The sequence below is a fragment of the Hemibagrus wyckioides genome, linkage group LG18 (genome assembly GCF_019097595.1).
Source record: "Hemibagrus wyckioides isolate EC202008001 linkage group LG18, SWU_Hwy_1.0, whole genome shotgun sequence".
NCBI classification, from domain to species: domain Eukaryota; kingdom Metazoa; phylum Chordata; class Actinopteri; order Siluriformes; family Bagridae; genus Hemibagrus; species Hemibagrus wyckioides.
Window position 1 is genome coordinate 2,812,501 of NC_080727.1, and position 22,015 is coordinate 2,834,515.

The 22,015-nt window shown below is 42.8% G+C and overlaps 1 protein-coding gene across 16 annotated transcripts in view; it reads right to left on the minus strand.

The window, feature by feature from the left end:
* The window catches only part of add1 (adducin 1 (alpha)), a 43,402-nt gene extending 22,576 nt beyond the window's left edge, over positions 1-20,826 (minus strand). For 11 of the 16 annotated variants that reach the window (XM_058414864.1, XM_058414861.1, XM_058414863.1 and 8 more), the window contains exons 1-3: positions 20,659-20,826; positions 4,957-5,165; positions 1-115 (exon numbers count right to left, since the gene is read on the minus strand). The exon at positions 1-115 is cut by the window's left edge and continues 48 nt beyond it. In XM_058414864.1, the coding sequence (XP_058270847.1) occupies positions 1-115; positions 4,957-5,151 (310 nt within the window). In that variant the 5' untranslated portion in view covers positions 5,152-5,165; positions 20,659-20,826. The remainder of the gene's footprint in view (positions 116-4,956; positions 5,166-20,658) is intronic. The other 5 variants (XM_058414865.1, XM_058414869.1, XM_058414868.1 and 2 more) reach the window with 1 other exon arrangement.
* Positions 20,827-22,015: the final 1,189 nt, after the last annotated feature.

The window sequence follows — 22,015 nt, forward strand, 5'->3', positions numbered from 1 at the left end:
TGGGCACGCTTGTGGTCATGAAGTCGGCAATCTGCTGCAGGGCCAGCAGGCTGGCGGGGTTCTTCCCCTTCTTCATCTGATCGTGGATCAGGGTCTCCAGCTCATCACAGAACGCCTGCAACACAACCACAAGTTCAGAAGAGGATACAGCTTCACCGAGAACCAAAACCTAAGCTAAGCACTCATTTATCTCTAGTATAAAGCAGGTATTACAGTGTGTGTGTGTGTGTGTGTGTGTGTGAGACAGTGTTAAATGAAAGTGTCCACACAGGATGGCTTCTTAGCTGTGATTTGATTGCGAATGTTGATGGAGGACGTGGAACGGAAACATTCTTTTACTCAGAAACTGACAAATATGTCTATAAGCATTATACACCGATCAGCCATAACATTATGACCACTGACTGGTGAGGAGATCTGTCTTATTCACTTCATCATGGCACCTGTTAGTGGGTGGGATATATTAGGCAGCAAGTGAACATTTTGTCCTCAAAGTTGATGTGTTAGAAGCAGGAAAAATGGACAAGCGTAAGGATTTGAGAGAGCTTGACAAAGAGCTGAATTGTGAAGGTTAGATGACCAGATCAGAGCATCTCCAAAACTGCAGCTCTTGTGGGGTGTTCCCGGTCTGCAGTGGTCAGTATCTATCAAAAGTGGTCCAAGGAAGGAACAATGGTGGACCGGCAACAGGGTCATGGGCGGCCGAGGCTCATTGATGCACGTGGGGAGAGAAGGCTGGCCCGTGTGATCCGATCCAACAGACGAGCTACTGTTGCTCAAATTGCTGAAGAAGTTAATGCTGGTTCTGATAGAAAGGGGTCAGAATACACAGTGCAGGACGGGTCAGGGCTGTTTGGGCAGCAAAAAGGGGGACCAACACAATATTAGGCAGGTGGTCATAATGTTATGCCTGACCAGGGTGTATCGTTGGAATAGAGGAAATATTGTGTGATTCAGTGTTTGTTAGTAAACCTGTAGAACCTCCACATACGTATCATGTAGAGCAGAAATGTACGACAAACCCCAAATCCACGTTAAAAAAAAAAAAAAAAAAAACATTCGGAAAAGAACGATGGAACGGTTCTCCTGTTTCGCAAGCCGTGATGCTTCGCAATTCCACTGTAACTGGAGTGTTGCAATGTTTGGCAAGCCTCATGTTAACAGAGAAATCAGTTCTATCATCTTCCCCTCTCCCCTCCTCCCTCCCTCTATCCTTCTCTCTCTCTCTCTCTCCCTCTCTCTAGATAAAGAGTTTCTCATTCTCTTCATTCCCACCAGCATGAAGAAGTCGATCTTTATGTTTCAGAGTCGAGACGGCTACATAAACAGTGTGTTATTGTACACACATCTTGGCTCTGACTGCGAGAGCTGACCGCTCGCTCACACACACACAGACACACTCACAGACACACTCACACACACAGACACACTCACACACACACACACACAGACACACTCACACACACACAGACACACACACACACAGACACACTCACACACAGACACACTCACACACAGACACACTCACACACAGACACACTCACACACACACAGACACACTCACAGACACACAGACACACTCACAGACACACTCACACACACACAGACACACTCACACACACACAGACACACTCACAGACACACTCACACACACACAGACACACACACACACAGACACACACACACACAGACACACTCACACACACACAGACACACACACACACAGACACACACACACACAGACACACTCACACACAGACACACTCACACACAGACACACTCACACACACACAGACACACTCACACACACAGACACACTCACACACACACACACACAGACACACTCACACACACACAGACACACACACACACAGACACACACACACACAGACACACTCACACACAGACACACTCACACACAGACACACTCACACACACACAGACACACTCACACACACAGACACACTCACACACACACACACACAGACACACTCACACACACACAGACACACACACACACAGACACACTCACACACAGACACACTCACACACAGACACACTCACACACAGACACACTCACACACACACAGACACACTCACAGACACACAGACACACTCACAGACACACTCACACACACACAGACACACTCACACACACACAGACACACTCACAGACACACTCACACACACACAGACACACACACACACAGACACACACACACACAGACACACTCACACACAGACACACTCACACACAGACACACTCACACACAGACACACTCACACACACACAGACACACTCACACACAGACACACTCAGACACACTCACACACACACAGACACACTCACACACACACAGACACACTCACAGACACACTCACACACACACAGACACACTCACACACACACAGACACACTCACACACACACAGACACACTCACACACAGACACACTCACACACAGACACACTCACACACACACAGACACACTCACACACACACAGACACACTCACACACACACAGACACACACACACTCACTCACAGACACACACACACACACACAGACAGACACACTCACACACACACACAATCACTCACAGACACACTCACACACACACACACACACACACACACACACACACACACACACACACACACACACACACAGACACACTCACACACAGACACACTCACACACAGACACACTCACACACAGACACACTCACACACACACAGACACACTGAGAAAGAGGTTTAGAGTCAGCTGAAAGCCCTGCAGTCTCTCAGTCTCTCTCTCTCTGTGTCTCTCTCTCTTATTCTCCTCTCTCTCACCCCCCCCCCCCCCCCCCGACTTTCACTGGATGAAGAGAGTCTTGTTCAGTCGTATCACATGCTGATGGGAAGAGTGGAGTGAATTATGAGAAAAGAGGTTTAGAGTCAACTGAAAGCCCTACAGTCTCTCTCTCTCTCTCTGTCTCTCTCTCATTCCCCTCTCTCTCTCTCTCTCATACACATACACACACACACAGTCTCTCTCTCTCTCTGGATGAAGAGAGTCTTGTTCAGTCGTATCACATGCTGATGGGAAGAGTGGAGTGAATTACCCGGAAACACTCTCTGACTTTTACACACAGGGCCTGTACTGACAGAGTGAGACACATCGTCTGGTCAATCGCTTTTTCTGTTTTTTTTTTAATCTGAGGGTTTAATAATGAGAGGTTTGTTTGTTGGAACAGATCATATCACAGATCTCCACGCCAAAGTGAGACTGAGATTTTATTTCTTTTTAGTTGTTTGTTCGAGTTGTTACTCAGTTGCGTAAACTTTCTGGTGAACTCCAGCATGTTGTGAACACGGTGTATTAGTTACATCTCTGGAAATGGAACAGCTGTGTAGTCCCGATCTGTCTGTCAAGAATTTTTCAGATGATGTGTGTTTCTGGATGGAGAAGGTGTGAGGAATCAAGATGTCGCCTCTCCAGAGCTCACAATGTTCCTCAGAGCTCATCATGATTTATTTTGAATTCTGAGCTTCATCCAAATCACACAGTTCTGTTCTGTTCTGTCTTTCTCTCGCTCTGTCTCTCTCTCACTCTCCGTATCTCCCCCCCTCTGTCTGTCTCTTTCTCTCCCTCTCAAGTCTGTCTGTCTCTCTCTCTCACTCTCTCTCTGTATCCCCCACCCCGTCTGTCTCTTTCTCTCCCTCTCAAGTCTCTCTCTCTCTCTCTCTCTCTCTCACTCTCTCTCTGTATCCCCCACCCCGTCTGTCTCTTTCTCTCCCTCTCAAGTCTCTCTCTCTCTCTCTCTCTCTCACTCTCTCTCTGTATCCCCCACCCTGTCTGTCTCTTTCTCTCCCTCTCAAGTCTCTCTCTCTCTCTCTCTCTCTCTCTCTCTCACTCTCTCTCTGTATCCCCCACCCCGTCTGTCTCTTTCTCTCCCTCTCAAGTCTCTCTCTCTCTCTCTCTCTCTCTCTCTGTATCCCCCACCCCGTCTGTCTCTTTCTCTCCCTCTCAAGTCTGTCTCTCTCTCTCTCTCTCTCTGTATCCCCCACCCCGTCTGTCTCTCTCTTCCTCTCAAGTCTGTCTGTCTCTCTCTCTCTCTCTCTCTGTATCCCCCACCCCGTCTGTCTCTTTCTCTCCCTCTCAAGTCTCTCTCTCTCTCTCTCTCTCTCTCTCTCTCTGTATCCCCCACCCCGTCTGTCTCTTTCTCTCCCTCTCAAGTCTGTCTCTCTCTCTCTCTCTCTCACTCTCTCTCTGTATCCCCCACACCGTCTGTCTCTTTCTCTCCCTCTCAAGTCTCTCTCTCTCTCACTCTCTCTCTGTATCCCCCACCCCGTCTGTCTCTTTCTCTCCCTCTCAAGTCTCTCTCTCTCTCACTCTCTCTCTGTATCCCCCACCCCGTCTGTCTCTTTCTCTCCCTCTCAAGTCTGTCTCTCTCTCTCTCTCTCTCACTCTCTCTCTGTATCCCCCACACCGTCTGTCTCTTTCTCTCCCTCTCAAGTCTCTCTCTCTCTCACTCTCTCCCTGTATCCCCACCCCGTCTGTCTCTTTCTCTCCCTCTTAAGTCTGTCTCTCTCTCTCTCTCTCTCTGTATCCCCCACCCCGTCTGTCTCTTTCTCTCCCTCTCAAGTCTGTCTGTCTCTCTCCTTCTGTCTCCCCCTCAGTCTGTCTGCCTGTCTCTCTCTCCCCCTCTCAGTTTCCCTCTCTCTGTCTCTCTCTCCATCTTTCCCGCTCTCCATCTCCCTCTCCATATCTCTCTGTTTCTCTATCTCTTACTGTCTCTCTCTCCCTCTCTCTCTCTCTCTCTCTCTCTCTCTCTCAGTAGTGTTGGATATTTCTACGTCCCAGAGCTCTGCCTCTTTACTATTAGATTACTGTTGTGTATTTGTTCAGGTGCACACGCTTTCCTGTGCTCGCTGTGTGTGTGTGTGTGTGTGTGTCTGTGAGTGCACTGACCGGGCTCTGCAGGATCATGGACACTCTTTTCCTCTGCTCCATCATGTTGAAGTCCTGCCGGAGGTCAGGCGCCATGTTCCTCTCTCTCTGGTACTCGGCGCTGCTCTCATCCACTCGGTCAAAGTAGCGCTCTTTATGTGGCGGGTTTGTGGGTGGAGTGGCCGCCACCACCCCAGCGCCGGAGTCTCCGTTCATCCTGCGGTCCGCACCTGCGACCAGACAAGAGGTCCAAACGTCAGGAACGATATTACACTGAAAACCTGAAAACGCTTGTCTTGTTAAATTAAGCACAAGCCGACAAGAACTGAGTCTGACTTTCTTTTAGAAAATCTAATTCTAATATTGGGTCGGTTCTGACAGATGGCTGGACGTGACCCAGACGGTTATTTTGTCATGTTTTTCCAGGACAGTTCTGACACACTCCAAGTGCTGATCACATGAGTATTAGTCTTTTATGGTACAGACATGAGCACCTGAAGGTCCGGTCTCTGGAAGCGCTGACCCGAGTGTGTGACGAGTTTCAGTACCAGGTCAGGTTCCAGCCCGCCTCCACCCCTTCGGGTCAGAGGGGAGCTCTGCATCGATTTCCTGACCGCTCAATTTCCTGCTAGTGGGCTGGACTTCAATACACGTCTCTTTCAACACAATGAACTGAGATAAGATAATAAACAACTGTCATGATGTGCGCATGGTGTGTCCACACACACACACACACACACACACAGGTTTGGAGTTTTACACAGTTATTCAAGTGCACAGAAGAGCAAATCTGTTTGTGTGTGTGTGTGTGTGTCTGTGTGTGTGTGTGTGTGTGAGAGAGAGAGAGAGAGAGAGAGAGAGAGATTAAAGGTTTTCAGGGGGTTTAGAGTGCATTTGTGAGTATAATGTGCTCAAACATTCAATGTCCATTAACACTATTAAAGAGAGAGAGAGAGAGAGAGAGAGAGAGAGAGAGAGAGAGAGAGAGAGAGACAGACAGAGGAAGCGGATGGCCACAGAGCTTCTTAGTGAATATAATCTATTGCATCTCCTCCGTTCCAACACAGCAGGACGACTCCAGCGCTGCTATAACAACCACACGGACTCACACAAGCACTCAGTGTAGAGCAGAGCAGCAGATCCACTACACAAGGGTTAAACACTACACACTGCACAACATACAACACTACACAACACACACTGCACAACATACAACATGGCACAACACACAAGACTACACAATACACACTGCACAACACACGAGACACCACACAACACACACAACAGAAGCCTCGCCACATCAACAGCTGCACAGTTTACTGAAGAACTGTTAATTATTCCCTGAACTGTTACTTATCTAATGCAGATGAATAATGAAAAGTCACATGACAAGACATTCGACCTGTCTCACTGCCCTAGAACCCATCTCTCTGCCCTGGAACCTGTCTCACTGCTCCAGAACCTGTCTCCCTGCCCCAGAACCCACCTTTCTGCCCTGGAACCTGTCTCACTACCCCGGAACCCGTCTCACTGTCCCGGAACCCATTTCACTGCCCTGGACCCTGGAACCCTCTCACCGCAAGCTAAACTCATCTCACTGCCTTGGAAGCCATCTCACTGCGAGCTAAACTTGTCTTGTGCCAAAACCTGTCTCACTGCCCCAAAACTCGTCTCACTACCCCAGAACCCCTCTTACTGCCCCAGAACCTGTCTCACTGCCCCAGAACCCGTCTCACTGGCCGAGAACCCATTTCTTTGCTCTGTAACCTGCCAAGCTAAACACGTCTCACTGCCCTGGAGCCTGTCTCACTGCCCAGCTAAACGGTCTCACTGCCCTGGAGCCTGTCTCACTGCCAAGCTAACCCCGTCTCACTGCACGGCTAACCCAATCTCTGTGAGACTCTGGACCGTGTACACATACACTAACAGCTTGTGCATGAAGGATTTATGTGCTGCTGTTCTGTACTTCAACAAGCCTGAGCTGAAAAAAAGAGAGAGAGGGAGGGAGGGATAGGGAGGGTGCTGAGAGACAACAGAACAACAGGAGATAAGAGACAGAACAAGAGGGAAAGAGAAGAGGATAAGGAAGAAGAAAGAAAACGAGAGAGAGAGAGAGAGAATACAGCAATGAAAACGAGAAAAACGAGGAGGAAAAAACAGAAAATAGACAGGAAAGATGATAAACAGGATTCTGAGAAAGAGAGAGAGAGAGAGAGAGAGAGAGAGAGAGAGAGAGAGAGAGAGAGAGAGACTCTGACTCAGCGTTATTGATTGATGTGTATAATGGGTTTGGGGCTGTTTGGTTCCTGCACACACTCAGTTTTTTGCATTAATGCCTGCAGTGCTGTTGAGTGTGTGTGAGTGTGTGTGAGTGTGTGTGAGTGTGTGTGAGTGAGTGTGTGTGTGTGTGTGAGTGTGTGTGAGTGTGTGTGAGTGTGTGTGTGTGAGTGTGTGTGTGAGTGTGTGTGTGTGTGTGAGTGTGTGTGTGTGTGTGTGTGTGAGTGTGTGTGTGTGTCCTATGCGCCTGCAAACACTCGACCAGCAGTGTGACTCTGGGTAATGATGTCAAAAGGACAAACAGCTGAAACAAACAGAAAAACACCCACAAAAATAATAAAAAATAATAATAATGAAGTGAAGCCTGACACACACACACACACACACACACACACACCAGCCCCAGAGCAGGAAATAACTCAAGCCTTGTGTAATGGGCCCAGCCTCTGGCCAGATGTGTACACACACACACACACACACACACAAGAATGCCCCTTTATCAAAACTACATTAGATTTATACTGGAATTCTGTCAAAAAGCTCCAGATTCAAAACCAACTCCAAAACACTTTCCCTAAATTTCCAACTTTCCCAGATCTGGAATTTTAACGTATATATATTTAACGGAATTCTACACTTTCCCAGTTTTCCGGTGAGTGTTAACCCTGCCTCGGTGCTCGACATGCTGCTGCTGCTCGAATATCAATCTGTGCCTGGTGCTAAAATTTCCTCCCACACGCTCTCGGCCTTTCTGAGAGTGGAGTTGGAAGCGCGTGGGACGGGTGCCGGGTTGACGAGCTCGTCTCCTTGGTAACTGCACAGACTTCTGGGAATAGATTTCGGTTTCCACGGTGAACGACGGCGGTTTCCCGGGATGTGGAAAGCCAGAGCCTCTGCACAAATACCTTCAACAGTTTGTTGAGGAAAAACACAAACAAGCCAGACAGCAATGATGGAAACTGAAGGAAGCAGGAAGGAAGAGAGGCATCCTGCTAGCTTCTCCGAAATGTCAGGTCACTTCCTTTTCACCCGGAGTGAAAGGTTCACGCGCAGGATGGCGACTAGCCTCTGATTAGCATGTCCATTTAAAAGAGTTCAATTTGATTCATTTCGCTGTGTCACAGTTTGTTTTCTCTTTTAGCTGAAACCCGAAAACACTGCTTTTGACTGAAATTTCGGTAAACTATGCTAACTAGCTAATGTTAACTAGACAACACAAAGTCGTAGACGTGCTAACTGTCTTTCAAGCGAAAAAAATCAAAGACGAGAGAGAAAGACAGAGAGAGAGCTGACAAAAATATTTATATTAATCTGAGGGGGAAAGGGGCGGAGCTTCTAGAAGTTAAACTGTAACACAATTATTAATCATTCCGAATCATGTCGATCGGTTCATCTGTTGTTCCCTTTGACCACTCTATGGCGCCCCTACAAATAACGCGTGAAGATCGTCATCAAGACCGAGACAAGCTTCACGTAGCTCTTGCTGTATGCCGTATGTTAGCATATATCCCTGTTTTACTAAACCTACACAACAGCCAATAGCGTTCGAGGTACCGAACACCTCGGACGAATCTGATCTAAACCCGCCTCACCATAGCTTAGCAAACAAGCTGAACGCGAACGACAGAATAAACAATGCACTTATGATGGACAAGACTCTGCTTATTAATTAACGTTATTCATATACATCGTTTTCTATAAGGCTGTTACACAAGACGGAGCAAATCCCGCCTCCAAAGGTTCCAGAAAGCATCTGACTCGATAATCACACTTGAAGTTTCGAAAAAATTACCTCAGAATTAATAAACTACAAAATGAAAACTCTCTGAAACACTGGTGTCAATCACGCTGAAGGATTTTTGGGGGCACTTTTCAAAGATCTCCTGCTAAACAAGAGCTGAGGAAGACAGGCTAAAAAAGTTCCCCTTTCTTAATTCCCGGATTTTCTTCCCATCCATCTGTCCTCATTCCGTGTCTCACTTCTTCACCTTCTCTCCAGGATTCCAGCTGGTATACCCGGAGATGTGTGCCAGCTCCAACTGTTCAGCCTGGCAGGACTCAAATCCTCAGGCTCTTTAGCGCACTGCTAACCGACTGATAATGCTCATAGATTTGATCAAGTTTAGCTTGAGAGGAACGTGGTGTCACAAAATTCAACACTCGGTCCCATGACTTCTGAAAACTTCTGAGTAATAATAACATATGAATTATCTGTACACCTTCTGAATAGAAACTCGTCAACTAGAACACCAGTCAGCTAACTGACAAGGCTAAAAAGTGGTAGCTGACAAAATGTAATAAAATATAGCAAGCTAGTTAGACACAATTTATAAACTTCTTGGTGATAATCAATATACATTTTTCAAAAGATTATTTTACTGTCTTTAGCATCCACGAGAAATGTCAAATTCTGTTTTAGCTACGAGTCACGCTAACAAGGTCTTCACTGGTTAGCATACTTATTTTCTCTCAACTGATCTATATAACACATTGTGCTGCTCAGTTTCTCACAACAAACGACAACTAACGGCGTTGGAATCTAACACGCCTCACGATAGCCTAGCAAACAAGCTAAACACAGAGAAGCGCTAATTCATCCAAATAGTAAGAGCTGATGTGTGTAGTGCAGCAGATGGTGGGATTCAAAACGAGTAGAGTTCTTCAGTTCCCAAACTTTAGTTCCTAGCTAAAATCTGTTTCATGCTAAATTACCACAATCTTCGAACCATGGTTTCAACGATGGGTTCCTGTCCTGTACGACCTCACGCTAAAGACATTACACAGTCACAGAGATCTCTGGTTCCTCAGGTGGGAGTGTAAACCGTAGCGAGTAAAGTTTGCTAATCTGTTGAATAAGATAGTATGCGCTAACACGTACGCTGAATCTACTGTTTTTAGTTAAAGCAGTTTTATTCAGATGTAGCGTTACACAGCTACACACAATATCAGCGTAGAACTGCGAGTAATCAGGTCTAAGCTCTTCCGATGACAGCACCGAGGACGTTCTGTATAAAATCCTGCGCTTATCTGTTCTATTCCTAGCCGGCTACGCAGGAACCCACCATCAATCATCTCTCTAATCCACACACGGCAGCGTTTAATTACAGGCAAAGATGTTAATCAGCTTTTTATAGTCCGAGTCGTTGCATTTCTGGACAGCAGAGAGAGAGATCTCGGGTGAGGACCACCATGGCTGAGTGATATGACTACACGCTAAACGAGGAAATACGTCTGGGTGCGAGTTAGCATGACTTCAACAAGCCTACATTTAAACTACTTCAATATTTAGTTATTCACACACTCAGGGGTTAGCTGGTGTTTATCTAATCCCTCCTGTGACAAGAACGCTTGTTTACACTAATGAAGCTAAGGGACCTGCGATATCACGTTAGCACCAAGCTAACCGACACGTCCAACAACATTCCTGGAGTAGAAACAGTCTAATGTCAAAATGTATACAAATAAAACCATTAGCATAATTAGCTTAGCACCTGCTAGAGAGTGTCTCATAGTCTGGATATTAATTAGAGCAAGAAAAAACAAAACAAAGCAAATTTTACCTCAGAAATGCTAACATATGATCATGGTAGCAGTAACAGAACAGTAAGAAGACAGTAAGGTGAAAGTGAACATGAGCGCTAATGAATAATTTTCTTTCTAAACCTCAGACTTTGACTGTTGAGAATTTTCCAGAAAATTCCTTTCCCTCTCGGTGAATCAGCATTTCGGAATCGCAGATTCTCTTTCGCTAGCGTTAATGAGATTCTATACTGTTTATAATTGTTCTTTATCCATATTTACGTTACTCAACATGATCATGCTAGTAAAAAACAAATATAATTATTATTCACCTCAAACCGAGGCTTCACCTTCGTGATTTACGCTACATCTCACTGCTATTTAGCCCATGTAGCATATCCCTGCACTTCTTCTTTTATTTCTATTTATTTCTGCGTGTGTTATGTAACATCAGTAGGTGTGTAAAAGGCTTCAGGCTCACTGACATGTTGGAAAGAACATCCTGAAGCACGTTCAGATAATCATAAAGGACTGATAGCGCCAGAGCTCTCCATCCACCTACACCTCTTTTACTCTCTCACTCACACCCACACAGTGGGCTCAGGGAATTTTAATACAAAACCGCAAAAAATAAAATAAAAAAAAGGTACTCAGGTTTGTGACGAATGCCGTGTGGGCAGCGGGGATTTTTATCCGAGCGTGTCGAGCTGGAAACACGGAGATGGAGAGGACGCAGTCTGGAACGGTTTGGAGAATTAGGATTTCGATGATATCTGATTTAAGTCACTACACTAGTTTTAATGTTTACTAATCAACTACAATACTAGTTATGTGATTTCGACAGAGATCTCACAGGTAGCATGGAGTAATGGCAGGTCTGAACATTAATTAGAGCAAGAAACTTTGAGGTAAAAACCCAAAACAAAGCAAATTTGACCTGAGAAATGCTACCGTATAATCATGGTAGGATGTTTAGTAGTAGAACAGAAAAAAGTAAAAGTGAACATTAGTGTTACTGAATAATTTGCTTTGTAAACCACAGAATTTAACTGTTGCGTCCTTTCCCTTTCGGTGAATCACCGATTCTCTTTCGTCAAAATGTTCTAACATCACCAACAAGCCTTAATGAGATTCTGTATTGTTTATAATTGTCCTTTATCGATATTTACGATACACAATATAGATATAGAAATAGCAAAAGCCTTTATTTGTCACATAGGTTGGGTTGGTTGTTGATACAGCACCCCTGGAGCACAGAGGGTTAAGGGCCCAACAGTGGCAACTTTTTGGAGCTGGGGCTTGAACCCCCAATCAACGACCCAGAGCCTTAACCACTTGAGCCACCACCGCCCCCAAAAACCCATGCAAGCATGTGGAGAACATGCAAACTCCACACAGAAAGGCCCCTGCCTGTTCGAACCTGGGATTCAAACCCAGGACCTTCTTGCAGGAAACAGTGCTAACCACTAAGCCACCGTGCTGCCCATGATATGATCATGTTAGTAAAACAAATTCCAAGATTAAAGTATTGGCACCCCGATCACCATTAAAGCTACTCATGATGCAAGAAGCCCACATTTTTAACACTCACTAAGAAAAACCTGTTTTTTTAAATGTTTATAATTATTTTTAATGTTTACTAATCAGCTACAATACTAATTATCTGATTTCAACAGACATTTCACAGGTAGCATGGTGTAATGGCAATTTTTATCCATCTTGTTAAACAATTCATAACACAATATCGATTAACCTTGATGTTGTTATTAGGAAGTTATTAACACCGAATGATCTTAACCCTAACTACTTTCCAAGTTTTTACTGACACAAGTCGTCTTTTCGGAGTGATGCTTCAAAATGTCACATCTGAGTGTTTATTTAAATCCAACCAAACAATAATCCAATCTGGATCCTCAATGCCGCCTGAAAGCCAACAGGATTCATCAAAGCTCCTCATGCGTCACTATAACGTCCATAAGATTCATTTTATCTGAAAAAGCAACTTGCACATACCTTCAGAAGGAAAGTATGAAAGCCGTCCGAGTGTCAGAGTTCGTGCAGCCCGCACCGCCGTCACTATGGAAACAGACTAGACATCGTCATGGAAACCTGCGGCCAGCTTTCGGGATGGCTTTCAGGGCTACAGTAACAGGTTGTGTCTGGAACTCGTCTCGTGAAACACAGCAAACAAACTGCTGTGAGCTTTTTCCGACGCTCGGAAGTGCGACTCTAAACGCTCTTAACGGATTTAGTTAAAAATGAGATAGCTTAGTTTTAGTTTTAGTTAACGTTAAAAATGAGAGATCGGGGTCAGACAAATAGTCAACTAATTAAGGGGAAATAATAATAATCTGCAACAAAGTGGTGTGACCTGGCCTGACATCCTCCATTACACTTTATTTCATTAATTAAAGGACACCACAGCGTACTTCATATCCATTTGTTGTTGCATTTAATTCTGTGACATTAGGTCATGTTATCACTTACATTATAGCAGCTTTAAACACACGTTCAACAAGTGTAAATATCAAACCAGTGTCAGGAGCCTCCAGTGTCAGGAACGTCTTCATGAGTTTGGAGATTTTCAGATTTTTGTGCATTTATAGCTGCTATAAAAGTAATCAATAACGTGCGACAAGGACGTTCCTTAACGTACCTATAAACGAATAAAAAGTATTACATCACTGACCAGGAGTCTGGTTTTAGCACTTTGCTGTTTTCGTCTTGTCCTGAAGGAGGTGTGGGTTCAGTTCTAGTACATAATAAACAGTAAATAAACATGACCCTGTTGCCCTTCAGCCCTCGTAAAGGAGGCGCAGCTTCTGCACCCGAACGTCTCAGTATACGAGGCGGAGCTGGAGGAGGCGTGTCCTCAGCGCTTATCCGTTTGCTAAAGACGCCGAAGCCTCTGTGTACACGTCTCAGTGGAGTGGGTGTGGCCTCTGTGCTTATCAGCTATGCGATAGAAACGCATCCTTGGGCTGTAGCATGAACAAAATGCCACAAGAGTATGAAGGCAAGTCATCAAGTGATTATAAACATTAAGCATTCGGAGACCGGAGCAGACGAAACACCATCCCCACCCTAAGCTCTAGTTGAAGCACGGAGGATGCAAAGTGCTTTTAGTCTCTCCAGAGCTCGTCTACAGGGAGTCAGGTTACCATGAGCACACCAGCAGCTTAGCGGAGCATGAAGCCGCTTCGCTGTGTGAGTGCCAGAGGATGCAGCCAAGCCTGAAATATCCAATCAATAACAATAACAATGATGATAACATGAAGAATTCCGTCGCAGCTAGGGCTACATCATCAACACGACGGTCTGGTTTCACGGCTGGACATAAAGAGGTGTCAGTATTTTTTCAGCCCATGACAGGAGACTGAAAGGAGAAACAAGATGGACGTGTTTACTCTGCTTTTTAAACCATATCTTTGTCAAGTCTTCCCACTCTTTTGTGTTCAAAAATGATTAACCTTAAAAACAGGGATTAGTGCCGTATAATCGTTCTATTCGTTTTTGTGCTGCCTTTTTATTGTATTGCGAGGCGACCATGCGAGTCTAGACAAGATGAAGCTCCTGGATGCTGACAGTAAAGGAGCGTCAAAGGAAACAAAGAATATACGTCGTTTCCGAAGCGGCAAAGACGTAACGAGGCAGAGGAACAATGAGCGGGTTTCGTTTGGCGTATGTAAGAACGTTAAAATGTGTACAAGGTGCGGTGTGTGTAAGCATCAATAATTCACAAAGCTCTCCATTACCAGGCAGATAAGAACAGGGAAGTGGAAGCAGTCTGCTATCTCAAGTGTGTCACAAAACAGATGTGACGAGGGGAAGGAGGGGTCAGCGTGTGTGTGTGTGTGCGGTCTAAAAACACGTCTTGGGTGTGGTCACGTCTGTGGTTATAAACCAACACTACTAGAAAAGCTCTCGCTGCTCCTTTTGTTTTCTTTCAAACAAACAATAAATCTGGTTCATTTTTATAAACAAGAGACTCAAACTGTAACTAAACGTTTCTCAGATGGTTCGGGTTTTGTGCTTATGAAATATACTACAAAACACAAACACACACACACACACACCAGTCGAAAAGAAACAAGTAGAAAAAGTTTTTGGACTCTTGTATCACTATTGGATGTTACACTACAGCGCCTTTACATTCTCTAATCTGATTGGTCAGAACAGATCGCAGGTTTACGTGAACGTACTTACTGTTGCTATAGCGACAACTTACACTTGTATAAATTGTACCGCAAATGCAACATTTATGGAAGAAAGTTTTTCCGAAATTCTGGCATAAAGTTTACGATTTTTCCTGAGCTACGTTTCTTTTGTTTGTTTTTATTATTATTAACTTCAAGAGGAAAAAGAAAAGAGATGGAAGGTCTGTGTATAGCTACTATACCACTAGCGATAACACAAACGTGTTTCACAAACGTACTACAACTTTTAAATGTAACTATAAATGCACAAAGAATATAAAATCAATCGTTATTTCATTTATAAAAGTGGTTGCAAATTTTATATGCAATATTTAAAATTCTTTTTACAGATTTTTAAGGTTTTTGTTTCTCATTTTTTTAAACATTTTTTATAACATTGTTATAACATTAGGATATTATTTTTGATTTGATTTTACATTCTATTTATTATTATTACTATTTTCTATGTTATTATTAACATTATTTATTATATATGATATCCATCATCTTGAAAATATCTCCGAAAAAGGTATTCTGATGTAATGAAATTAAAAATAAATAATAATAATAATAATAATAATAATAAAAATAAATAAATAAATAATAATAACAATATATCCTTTTTTATTATATTTCAAAACAATTTTAAATTATTACACATCTCACTGGATGCTGAATTTAAAATAATTGTTATTGTTAAATATAAAGTTCACTTTTGTAGACATGAGGATCAACATTATCTAAATAAATAACAGAAAAATACCTATGTAATGAAGACAACACATTCAAGCCTTTAGACATTATACTAATTTAAAAAAAAACAACTTCTAAATGTAGCTGTTGTTTCGTTTCATTTTGTTTTGTTTTTTTAAACCCTGATCTGGACAGTGGACAGAAAGGCGTTTGGAAGGCTGCACATTCCTGACACTCTTCAGCCCCACACACACCCACATGTGTGTGCTAAATGTAGTCGTCCCAGGCTTGGCCTTTAGAATAGCACACATACAGCAGATACCTCGCAGCGTCGCGGGTCACGTCATCGCTCCATCATGTGTTTATCAGAACGCTGCGTGATCTCTGAGCGCCACAAAGCTTAATTACACAAACGAGCCCCAGGGGCCGAACCTCATGATCGTCCTGAACGACCGCAGACGCGCCACGTGAGACCTGGTGCCGTATTTGCATGACTCGTGGCTTTCACATATAAACAGATCTGATTGGAAAAACAGAACACATCACAGGTTTATATGAACTCGCTAGTACTAATACCTCTCTGTTGCTATAGCAACAACTATAGCAATGAAAGAAAGACAGGAAACAAGCTGGCGCAACAACGTGGTTCGAGATATAACCGCAAACAGGGTTAAATATATAGCGAGTGAGTAGCTTTGAGGAAAAATGCCGGACTCTGATTGGTTAATCAGGTTCCTCAGCATAGCAGCGCACGCAAGAGTGAAATCGTAGCATCGACTTTGTTTATCTTTCATAAACATTGTTACAGAAGGTTGGTTATTTTGTGCAGGTAGAAATATGTTAGCGATCAGATTTCTGGTACACACACGCCGAATGATCTGATTACTGGCCGACGCTAGTTTCACTGTTTACACGCAACATTTGTTTTATTTTATTTTAAATGGGAATTGCCAGAGATATGACATGTTCGTTACATTAGCTGCTCCGGAGAAGCTTTTCTATATCTGGTCATCTTTGTGTGTAACAATATACACGCGCTAAATAATCTGATTATTGAGCAACAATCTGGCTGGAAATCCGATTTCTGGAAATTCAGCCTGGTGTTGCATCCAGAGTGTATTCCCGGGATAGGATCCGAATCCACAGGGACCCTGATCAGGATAAAGCGTCTAAGGAACATACACGAATGAGTAAATAAGATAGAATGCTGCGCCGTGAGAGACTGATATCTAGTCGGATCATATCGCCGTGAACTTCCTGATGTCCGTATTCGTCCAGCTTGTGTCGTTCCAAACCAAAACCAAACACTTCCTTTTCTAAAGCAATAAAACGGACACTGTAAAAGCATACGGAAAGAGGGAGAAAGTCTGGAGAAGGGAGGGAAAAAAATGACAGCTGAAATGAGAAACACATTTTGGTCTCTCCGGGGGGATTGCGTGTGCGGGCGTGGAATGAAAAGCCAGACTAAGGGAAGGTTAGGAAACTCCTATGAATTCAAACCCGAGAGAAAATTATTCTCGATAAGAGACTGCTTCACGGAGGAAAACGTAAATGTGACGGCAAAATAAAACACATTGAAATAATCAGGCAATTTTACTACTCAGGGTTTTATTGCTGGCGAAGACAGAACCGGAAACATGGCTTAAATCCGTGCTCGGACTCGTTCCTGGAGGATGAGGGAATTTAGGGAGTCTCCGTCCCTCCAGGAATCAGGGACTGTCTCTCGATAATCCTTCGGAAGGAGTGGAAACAAACAGCAGTGAGACGCTTCAGCTTAGCAGAACCCGGGAACCAGCTCGGCCTTAGCACAGTTCATCCAACACTAACACACACACAGAGTACGAAACAATACACACATGGCACAACATGACACACGTCCCAGCATTCACTGCACATTACAGCATGTATATGGGAAAATTAATCCATTATTAAACCCTCTTCTCTCTGTTAATTTCACACGGATGCAAAACACCAGAAACTTCAGAATTTTCTTAAATAATAAACGTCGATTTGAACATTTCTGAGCGTTTCTCGTGATGAATAAACAGAAAGACTGGCACACTCTGAAAACACAGAGCATTAATCAAACGCACAACAAATCCATGATGATTTTCCTCAAAGCTTCTGAATCTAAACAGAAATTAAACTAGCGGACGGTTTTGTAAATACATTTCAAATTGTTTGTTTGACCGTTTTGTAAGTAGGTAAATAGATCCATCCATCTTCTATACCCACTTTATTCCTAATTAGGGACACGGGGATCTGCTGGAGCCTATCCCAGCACACATTGGGTGAATGGCAAGGGTACACCCTGGACAGGTCCCCAATCCATCACAGGGCCACACATATAGACAGACAACCACACACACTCACACACACTCCTATGGGCAATTTAGAATTACCAATCAACCTAATGTACATGTTTTTGGACTGTGGGAGGAAACCGGAGTACCCGGAGTAAACCCAGACAGACACAGGGAGAACATGCAAACTCCACACAGAAAGGCCCCTGGGTTCGAACCCGGGATTCGATAGGTAAGTAGAAAGTTTAGCTATTTTGCTAAATAAATTAATAAACCGTTTGTTTGACTATTTTAAAAAGTACGTAAATAGACAGTTTGACTAGTTTGTAAATACTGAAATTGTTTGATTAGTTTGTAAATATGTGAACAGGGAGCTTGAAAATTTTTCAAATTAAATACGTGAATGTTTAGGTCAACTATTTTGGAAGTGCGTAAATAGATACATTTTGTAAACACAACACTTCGCTTGGCTATTTTGTAAATATATAAATAGTTAGCTTGACCATTTAAAAAAAAAAACACATTAGTAGTTAGCGTCGTTGTTTTTGTATACAGTGATACCTCACACATCCCGTTCCAGGACCCATCACGAATGACGAGGTTTCGCAGATGTGCGGTGGAGTCACTGAAAATGCTAATACTGTACTGTAAATGATTCTTTTTAGAGTTTAAACCCTAAATATGACCCCAATCATGCTCCCAAAACACTTTAATTTCATTTAAAAGTTAGCTTAATACATTACCTTGTATAAAAACCAAGGAAAAAAATCACCGAGATCACTTACGCGCGTGTTGAACCAAGTACAAGGGGCGGGGAGATGAACCGCGACATCACGCATACAAGGCATCATAGCTTCCAGCCAATCAGCCAATCGGCTACTTCCACCCCTTCCAGCCAATAGCGTGTCGTAATGGCTGTACTGTACGTATGTGATATCAGCACCATTCGCTATCATTAAAATAACATTTATATTTTATTTATATTGACATTTTGTTGATTTTACTTTTATATTTTTATTTCTAAATTAATAAACTACATTTTTCTTAACAATTTCATGAGCATGAAAAAGTATACATACACTTTTGCGTGGATTTCGCGGGTCTGCTTGACCGTTTAAAAAACAACAACACATTAGTAGTCAGCGTCATTATTTCTGTATGTATACATAACAAGCTAGCCTGACTATTTGGCAAAACACTTAGCTAGCTGAGACTACGTTGATCGCTTTACTAATACTACTTCGTAAACATATCTATATTGTCTTCAAAAAGACCCACGTTTCGAAACATTTTTTAAACACATAAGCAGTTAGTCTGATCATTTTGTAGAAACGTAAACAGTTAGTCCGATCATTTTGTAGAAACGTAAACAGTTAGTCCGATCATTTTGTAGAAACGTAAACAGTTAGTCCGATCATTTTGTAGAAACGTAAACAGTTAGTCCGATCATTTTGTAGAAACGTAAACAGTTAGTCCGATCATTTTGTAGAAACGTAAACAGTTAGTCCGATCATTTTGTAGAAACGTAAACAGTTAGTCTGATCATTTTGTAGAAACGTAAACAGTTAGTCTGATCATTTTGTAGAAACGTAAACAGTTAGTCTGATCATTTTGTAGAAACGTAAACAGTTAGTCTGATCATTTTGTAGAAACGTAAACAGTTAGTCCGATCATTTTGTAGAAACGTAAACAGTTAGTCCGATCATTTTGTAGAAACGTAAACAGTTAGTCCGATCATTTTGTAGAAACGTAAACAGTTAGTCCGATCATTTTGTAGAAACGTAAACAGTTAGTCCGATCATTTTGTAGAAACGTAAACAGTTAGTCTGATCATTTTGTAGAAACGTAAACATATCTATATTGTCTTCAAAAAGACCCACGTTTCGAAACATTTTTTAAACACATAAGCAGTTAGTCTGATCATTTTGTAGAAACGTAAACAGTTAGTCTGATCATTTTGTAGAAACGTAAACAGTTAGTTTGATCATTTTGCAGAAACGTAAACAGTTAGTCCGATCATTTTGTAGAAACGTAAACAGTTAGTCTGATCATTTTGTAGAAACGTAAACAGTTAGTCTGATCATTTTGTAGAAACGTAAACAGTTAGTCTGATCATTTTGTAGAAATGTAAACAGTTAGTCTGATCATTTTGTAGAAACGTAAACAGTTAACGTTAGTATTTAGTAAAAAGGTAAATAGTCAGCGAGATTATTTCGGAAACACAACAACAGTTAGGAAAGAAAAACAAAAAGCTATTCTGTTCTGGGCGAATTAAAAACAAAACATTTCGATCCGGACGCTTTACGGATATGCAAATGAGCTTTATGACGTAACAAGGTGACTTTTTTTTGTAGCATGCATCAGCGACTTTTCCCCTGAACAGACTTGGCAACCTTTCTCCTGGTGTGTTGGTGCAGCAGCAGCAGGATGCACGCCGTGGGATGGATTGTTTTGGGCCCTGCAAGATCTTATTCGTATCTTAATACGTCTTATAATCGTGTGTAACAAATTTATGACCATGTGACTAACACGCACACACACAATTAGTGCAACACACACACACACACTACACACACACACACACACACACAGTGGTCATTAGGAAAACGTGTGGAAAAACCACACAGATTAGATCGGGTAAAGCAGGCAACCTTCTCAACACGCCCCTCTGGAGAAAGTCTAATAAAACACAGCCAGTTATTTAAAAAAAAATAAATAAACGAGGAGTTACTTACTTTAGTTTTTGCGTGAATGCTGCGTGGAAGGACAGCGACTCGGAACCAGAAGCGGACTCGCCGATATTTTGGGCTATTTTTCGGACAGTCCAGTGTTTTCACGGCGCTGCTTTCTGCTTCTGCTACAAACCCGATCAGCGTTCCCCCCTACCTTGCCCGAGCCGAACTGCGCATGCTCAGTGTGTGTTCACGCACGCGCACTAGCGCTCTGGTCAACCGGCCAACCTACTTCTGCGCATGCGCAGTATGGCGCCAGGCGATCTTTACGAAGAAGTTTTGGAATTCTCTTTGTTATTTCTCTCCCTTAAATCGGATCTTATACTTTGGTCAAACTATCTGTCGTACAGACCTGAAATTCAGTATTTAGGGTCAGTACTGGTCAGTTCGTAGTACCGCCTGCTGGTAATCAGGCAAGAGTGATGTGGGAGGTTGGTCTGATGGTGGCGCTATAGTGCAGGGTTTTACTTCTCGGTCATGAAATCTCATGAAGTGTGAAAATAAAATAAAATAAAATATAAATCAAATATTGTTTTCTACTGATTTCTTGTTTTTTCCAAAACAAAAAAAGAGATTCAGGAATCATTTAGCTCCGCCCACGTGCTTTTTATAATATTGCTCATTTGCATAATATACAAAGCCTACTCCTTTTTAAAAATTTTCCCTAGGATTTATAACCCCTGAAAGCCTAAGATAACAAAATTAGCTGTCATACTGCTCACCTCATGTTGACATGGAAACAACATGGCCGCCACATGCTAATCAAGGACCTTCGTGAAAATTACACGGAAAGATTTGAGGGCTTTATACAGATAGAAATCAGATAGATGCTCAGGATGTGTGTAAAGTTTTGCATGGGGCTCAATTTATATTTATATTTGATTTTTTCCGTAACTCAGATCGAACTGAAAATGTGGTCTAGTGTGTCTTTATGCTAAGCTGTAAATACATTCTCGGTGATGACTAAGCTGAACATGGTGTTTAAAAATGTACAGGTGTTTACTTTTCATGTACTCTAACACCAGGTGTTCATGCAGGTGTCTATGTACATCACACACACACACACAGAGACACACACGCACGCACACACACCGGTGCAGCAGAAGGTTATGGTCAACAACAAGGTCCTCCTGACTGCCATCTTCTTTGCTAATTCAATTCTACAACAAACTTTATAATTTTGAGATTATTTGTTGGAAAAGTAAATGTACAACATTCTCCTTCTGCTCCTGTACAGAGGCAGCCATTTTAGAGCTCGACTGTTAGAGTTTATTGGTGCTATTTATTCATTCTAATTTTACATATACACTATATTGGCAAAAGTATTGGGACACCCCTCCAAATCACTGAATTCAGGTGT